Source organism: Zootoca vivipara, chromosome Z (genome assembly GCF_963506605.1).
Source record: "Zootoca vivipara chromosome Z, rZooViv1.1, whole genome shotgun sequence".
Lineage (NCBI taxonomy): Eukaryota > Metazoa > Chordata > Lepidosauria > Squamata > Lacertidae > Zootoca > Zootoca vivipara.
In genome coordinates, this window is record NC_083294.1 from 28,693,096 (window position 1) to 28,700,582 (window position 7,487).

The window sequence follows — 7,487 nt, forward strand, 5'->3', positions numbered from 1 at the left end:
AGAGTTATCTGGCTTGCATGCCAAAGGTCCCAGCTTCAATCTCTGGCATCGCCTGGTAGGGCTGGGGAAAGCCCCCCCCATCTAAAAACTTTGGAGAGCCACTGCCAGTCAGTTCACACATTACACTAAACCAAACCATGGTTTAGCATGAACAAGAGAGCATGCTGGCTCACAGGACGCCAATCGCAGCCACTTCGCTCCTCCCTGGCTGTTCTGCTACTGAGCTAAGACATGGCTGACTTGGCGTGATGTGAAAACCAGGCCAAGCAAGTAGAGTTGGCAACCTGTAACTTAGATGGACCAATGGCCTGACTCAATAAAAGGCAGGTTCCTTTGATCCTATGAACAGTAGCAATTCTGAAAAAGCAGATTCAGTTAAAATTGTTCAGATCAGTCAGAATCCAATTATCTTCATTGGTGGTTGCATTAAAAGGAAACTGTTGCGCCGGCAAAACCTTTAGATGTAGTTAGCAAATCACAAAGCCCTGCAGCTAACCCTGAATGGACTGTCCCCTGAGCAGTCTTTAAACATTGTGCTACTGTGCAAGTAATTGTAAATTTCATCATACTCTCCCAGTTCCGCCTTCTACATCTAGATGAAAATTGGCCCTGTTGTTTTTTATTGTTTTTTAGTATTGGAATATACTATAAACCAAAAAAGCTACCTTCAAAGATATAAGGATTGACTTCTTTCCGGTAACTATTTTGGATTCAGTGTTAAGGAACTAGTGTATCTTGAAGGTCTATAGCAGCCTTTCCCAACCTGGTGCCCTCCTGACGTTGATGGACTATAATTCCAATCACCCCCCCCCCCGCCAGCAAGGCCAATGCCTTGCAGGGAGTAGATTGAGGAAAGCTGGCCTATCTTATGCTCATTTCTTTCATGCTGTTCTTACTGTCCTGCCTTTCCTTCTTAGTGAAAACACTACAGTATGTTGTTTTTATCATAGTCCAAAGTCCACTGACCATGGAGATAACACAACACATGCAGATTATCCATTTCACAGGAAAAGATATTTCAAGTTGTTCCAGAGAAACAAATGGAACTTCCTCTGTACCGAATATTATGTTCCCTAAAGTTATTTCCCAAAGGTGTGTCCAGACACAAATCCAGCAGGGGGTCATAGAACATGTTCAACTCCTTTTTGTGGGGGAAAGGACATAGCTCAGTGGTAGAGCATCTGATTTGCATGCATAAAATCCCCGGTTCAATCCCCGGCATCTCAAGGTACGGCTGGGAGAGACCAATGTTTGAAACCCAAGAGAGCCAGGGATTGTGGGAGCTGGAGTATAACAAATGGTTTTGATTCCCCATCACCTATGAAGTTCACCAGGTGACAATGGACCATTTGCTGTCCCTTAGCCTAACCTAATCTACCTCACAGGGTTGTTGGGAGAAATCAAATGAGCAAAATGAAGAACCATGCATGCCATCTTGAGCTCCTTGGAGGAAAAGTAGGATATAAATGTTTCTATAATAATAACAATTCCCATTGTCAACAGCTTACTATATCTTGTTGGCACATCAACATAAACAGACATTAACTTCCCTACTTCTTCCAGGGTTTCTTCCAAGTCTATGGGTCTATGAAATGATACCTCCCTGGGAATAAAGTCCCATGGAACTCAATGGTCCTTAAATTCAAAGAAGACACAAGGACAATTTCCAACATGCAAAGCACCACAGACCAAGGCCTGTTCTGTAGAATTCGACAGGGAGCAAAAATTTTCTTTGCTGTTGAACATTGTGCCCCCTAAAGTTAGGTAAAGGTAAAGGGACCCCTGACCATTAGGTCCAGTCGTGACCGACTCTGGGGTTGCGGTGCTCATCTCGCATTATTGGCCAAGGGAGCCTGCGTACAGCTTCCAGGTCATGTGGCCAGCATGACAAAGCCGCTTCTGGCGAACCAGAGCAGCACATGGAAACGCCGTTTACCTTCCCGCTGTAGCGGTACCTATTATCTACTTGCACTTTGACGTGCTTTCAAACTGCTAGGTTGGCAGAAGCTGGGACCAAGCAATGGGAGCTCACCCCGTCATGGGGATTCAAACCGCCGACCTTCTGATCGGCAAGCCCTAGGCTCAGTGGTTTAACCCACCCGCGTCCTTTAGTTAGCAAGCGATTAATCTTGGGAAGCAGGGTGAGCCTCATTGGTTAACACAGCTGTGTTCTAATCAGTAACCTCCCCCACCCCCACAAGGGGTGCCAACTTGAATGGCAATGACCATCAACTTGGGGGGCAGCCCCCTCAAATATTTTACGGGGGGGCGATGAACCTCGGCCCCCAAGGAGTTAGCTCCTATGCCCCCCAGTAAAAAGACCAATTGATAAAATGATGCTGGACAAGGAAACTGATAAGAGAGGGAAATGAAAGCAACTTCCCTTTTAGCCACGTTTGTCTTTACCTCGGAGGGGAGTGCATTTGCTAAGCGTAACGCGTGAAAAATGAACCACGGAGGAAGTGGGGTTGGGGACCAAAATAGTAAAGTCGGAAACCAAGCCCCAGATAACCCTCCAAGTGACGCCAGCGCCCTTCGACGGAGCGGGAAGAAAAACCATCATTTACCTGCAGCGGGGGGTCGCTGCTCCAGATGACGTGCTGGCACCCCGGAGTGGTCTCAAAGGGGGAGGGCGCACGAGGCAAACAGTTGGGCGGGTCCAGAAGCTGCACACGTTTCCCACCGGGGCTGCTGTAAGTCCGGACGCGTTCGTAGACCACGCTGCCTCCGCTGTGGCAGCCGTCCTGGGGGCAGGGCACCGGGTCTGGGCACTGCAGGGGCATCGGCAGCGGCGCGGGGCGGTTCTGCCGCGCGCGGGGCAGCGTGGCTGGGAGAGGAACCGGGCACGTCTGCTGGGGCAGCGGCCGGGACACAGTCGGCGGGCCGCAAGGCTCGTAACAGGGCCTGGTGGTCACTACCGGCGGCTGGGCCGGGCACGTCTGCGGGGGCAGCGGCCGGGACACAGTCGGCGGGCCGCACGGCTCGTAACAGGGCCTGGCGGTCACTACCGGCGGCTGCGGGGGCAGCGGCTCGAAGCAAGGGCGGGAAGGGGCCGGCGGTGGCGGCACATAGCAGGGGGCCGGCGCGGGCGGCACGTAGCAAGGAGCCGGCGGGGTGTAGCAGGGCTGCAGCGGCCGCATGCACGGCGGCAGCGTCGTCGCCTGGGTTTGTTGCTGGATGCCGTACATGGTTGGCTCTGGCTGGAGGACCGTCGAGGGAAGCTGACGGGCTGGCACTGGCCGGGCAGGTGCGCCGGGCGTGGGGTTAGCAGGATGGGCCGCCCTTGCCGCTGGGGACACGCCTGCCGCGCCGTCGCGGCTCAGCTCACCTGAGTCCGCTCCGCCCCGGGCACAGGGCCAGACCGCCAGGAGGGAAACGGGCAGGGAGCCAGGATCCCAGGTGCCAAAGCAAGCACCCGCCCGGGCAACGCTCTTGTTGCCTCCTTTGCCAGGCGAGAGGGGACTTTGGCCCTGTTGCAGGCAGCTGGAAGCGCGGCTACGAAAGCCGACAGTCGTTTCCACCCCGCCTCTTCCCACCCGTTTCTTCCCTTTGCTTTAATACTGTTTTATTTAGAGTTACCGTGGTTTCTTACAAATCAATAAATTAATTCTTTCGTTCGTTCTCTTTTGACAAAGAATCCGTTCTTTTTTAATAATAATAATAATAAACACTTTCATCCCTTTTACGCGCCCACTCACTTGGCAAAAATCCGCCCTGTGAATAGCAGGGCGCCACCTTTTTCCTCCAGGCGAAGGTCAACGGTGCAGCTGTCCAGCACTCGCCACTATCATTTGGGCCGCTCCTCTTCCCCAGTCTAGGTGGGTGGGAGGGTGCCGCTTCATTTGAAAAGCAAGCAAAAAGGCTTCTGGTGCAAACTTATAAGCAATTTTATGCATCGTGTGTAATACTCTTCTTCCCGTATAAGAACTGCTTAAGTTTAGCTGTCGGTTGAGTTCATTTGGGATTAGTTCCAAGCCTAGGAACCAACTCCTAGGGGCACTCCAAGCGGCCGAGGTCCCTTCACCTCCTCCAATAAAATATTTGAGGAGGCCTCTCCCCCCCACCCCCGCAAAAATTGGTGAGCATTGCCACTCAAATAGTGTCTAAAATTCTTTTATTCTAAGCCTTCTGAGTAGTATCTTGTGGCAATGAATTCTATATGGGTTTCCCATGGGCATCTGGCAGTGTGAACAGGACTTCATGGACCATGATTCAGCAGAGTGAATATTCTTAATTCTTCCAAGTTACTTTGCTATGAGTTGCATACTACTTTTATTTCTATATTACATTTCTAGCCCAGCGTTTCTCAACCGCTGTTCCGCGGCACAGTACTGGTTGGTGTACCGGGAGACGCTGGCGACGAGAAGGGCGATTTGCTGCCCTGTCACGTGACTGGCGGCCGCCATTAGGGGTGCTGACCCGCCGGAAAGGAAGCCGGCCGGGTCACGACGGGGGCGGGGCGAGCGCAGCTCTCAACAGCCACCACCGCGGCTGTTTGTCTCGCTCTCGCTCCTCTTGCTGGCGGCGCCCGGGAGTTTTTGGGTCGGCGCGGGAGTGAGCGGCCTCTTCGGCAAGGAGTCCTGCAGAAGGTGAGGTGCTCTTCTTGCTAGCCCAGGGGTCGGCAACCCGCAGCTCCGGAGCCACATGTGGGAGCCTCAAAAGGGAGCCTCGCCAAGAAGCCCCAGCCCACACAGACAGGGACCGATCGGAGGTCAGTCCGTCGTTTGTTCCCTTCCGCTGCAGAAACTCCGCCACCGGGGCTGCGCGCACGGGGAGAAGGCGGCGAGTGGCTCCGCCAAAGACATAATGCAGAACAGACCCGCAAAGGAACCCCTCAACAGTCTTTTGCCATTAAACTCCAACTTTTACACCATGCACTTTTTGCACCCGTGTGTGTAATGATTACGTCTCCCCTCCAAACTAAACTAAATATAGGGCGGCACAGAGTTGGTGTGCCGCGGGATTTTTTTTCATAGAACAAGTGTGCTGTGGCCCCAAAAAGGTTGAGAAACACTGTTCTAGCCTATCCTTCCTTCCAAAGGAGTCCAAGGTTGCAAACATCAAAACATTAAAATAATGCAATTCAAAATAATAATAAAAAACATTTTAAAACATTAAAAAACCCAACTGAAAACAATTCAAAACATTTAGAACATCTAAAGAAGTTTACAACCAATCACATGTTCTTGCAGTTGCTAATTTCAAGGTTGCCATGGCCAGTATCTTTCAGACATCAACTGTCTTGGTAGACAGGACTGGAGTTTCACTTTTGCTGAAAGTCGAAAGTGATGATCAAGACACTAACACCACATCAGGGAAGCATTCCGTAGATGGAATTACCACCAAGAAGCCTCTGTCATGGGGGAGCACCTCCATATAGCACAGGAACATCGAAAATAAAGTTCACTGGATTATTTGGGGTCAGCCAAATGCCCAATCAACAGGTCATTTGGTAGAGTGCCTACTTTCCAGATCACACTCAGCACTGGTCAGGTTGAATCAGGGGTACTGTGTCCAGTTCAGGGTGCTACATTTTAAGAGGGGCATTAATGAATGGGAACATGTCCAGAGAAAGCCAAACAGGGTCTGGAAACCAGTTCCCATGAAGAACAATGGAAAGACTTGGAATATTTATCCTAGAGAAGAGAAGGTTAAGGGAGGAGACATGCTAGTGGTCCTCAAATATCTGAAGAGAAAACTTGTTCACTGTTCCTCAAGAGGATATACAGTATCTAGAACAAATGGGGAGAAATTCAGCTATTCATTAGAAAACTCCTAATGGCAAGAGCCATTCAGCAGCGGAGCAAGCTATCTTAGGAAATGGTGGGTTTGCCTTTGCTGGAAATATTTTAAGCAGAGGCTGGCTGACCCACCTGTCAGGGATACTGTAGAGGCATCCTGCACTGCAGGTCCAGCACTGAGCAGTGGGTTGAACTAGATTACCTTCAAGGTACCTCCTGATTCTAAAATTCTGTGATTCTTACTGATACAGTGGTACCTCTGGTTATGAACTTAATTTGTTCTGGAGGTCCGTTCTTAACCTGAAACCATTCTTAACCTGAGGTACCACTTGAGCTAATGGGGGCTGCCGCTGTGCGATTTCTGTTCTTATCCTGGGGCAAAGTTCTTAACCCGAGGTACTGCTTCCGGGTTAGTGGAGTCTGTAACCCGAAGTGCTTGTAACATGAGGTACCACTGTAGTGCTTCTTTCTCAGTAAGTCCACTGGCCCTGATCCTGTTGGCATAGGGACACTGAATTTGCTCTTAGAAGGAGTGATGCAAAACAGAGAGAACCACTTGAACTGGATTTATGCCAGGAAATAAGAGATGCTCAATATTTTTAAAAAGGCAAGTGAGCAACCCCCTCCCCCCAGTGCAGCAGGACTGGCTTACCACGTTTTGAAGGCACTGAAGTAGTGCCCATTGCCATCTAAAGAGCCGCCCCGCCCCCACAAGCATAAAGATCATACCCTAAAATTACATGAAAAGGTAAAGAGACCCCTGACCATTAGGTCCAGTTGCGAACAACTCTGGGGTTGTGGCGCTTATTTTGCTTTATTGGCCGAGGGAGCTGGCATACAGCTTCCGGGTCATGCTTCAATCCCTAGCATCTTTAGGTAAAAAGGTAAAGGACCCCTGAGAGTTAAGTCCATTTGCGACTGGGGTTGTGGCGCTCATCTCGCTTTACTGGCTGAGGGCGCCGACGTTTGTCTGCAGACAGTTTTTCCAGGTCATGTGTGACCAGCATGACTAAGCCGCTTCTGGTGAACCAGAGCAGCACACGGAAACGCCGTTTACCTTCCTGCCAGAGCGGTACCTATTTATCTACTTGCACTTTGATGTGCTTTCGAACTGCTAGGTTGGCAGGAGCTGGGACCGAGCAACGGGAGCTCAGTCCGATGCGGGGATTCGAACCGCCGACCTTCTGATTGGCAAGCCCTAAGATACAGGGTACCTAAACCTATTACTATCTTATATTTTCCCTGAATTCTTGCAAGAGACTGACAATGGCTTCTGCCTCATGTTAGCTTTTAAAGACAGCTGTTAAAATGTGCTTGTTGAGGGCAGAATAACACCAGTCTCGCCTCTAGCAAGCTTTTTGTCTTGGTAACATAATAACCATATCTGTACTGTAATTTATCGGCATGCAATGGCTGCACTGTTATTATATCCCCATAGACGGATCTTGAAGCAGGCAATGTAAATTAGTTATAGTATTCATTAAAGCCACACGAGAGCAATCCCATAATAAGTGTGTATCTTTTTCATATGCAGTTTACCAGAGACTGCTAGAGAAATGTTATTTGGCAAGGTAAGGATGGTGTGAATTAAGTGGCTATAGTGTTATGCTATGCAATATGTCAAGTGTGAGGGCCTTTGGGCCCTCCAGGTGTTGCTGAACTACAACTCCCATTATTCCCATTAGCCATGCTTGCTAGAGCTGATGGGATTTACAGCCTCAGGGGCACCGCAGGGGGTGCCACAAC

The 7,487-nt window shown here is 50.1% G+C and overlaps 1 protein-coding gene across 1 annotated transcript in view; it reads right to left on the reverse strand.

Moving 5' to 3' along the window:
- POF1B (POF1B actin binding protein) overlaps nucleotides 1-3,230 on the reverse strand; it is a 42,538-nt gene extending 39,308 nt beyond the window's left edge. Inside the window, exon 1 of the mRNA XM_035113851.2 lies at nucleotides 2,568-3,230. Within this exon, the coding sequence (XP_034969742.2) occupies nucleotides 2,568-3,188 (621 nt within the window). The 5' untranslated portion in view covers nucleotides 3,189-3,230. The remainder of the gene's footprint in view (nucleotides 1-2,567) is intronic.
- Between the last annotated feature and the right edge of the window lie 4,257 nt (nucleotides 3,231-7,487).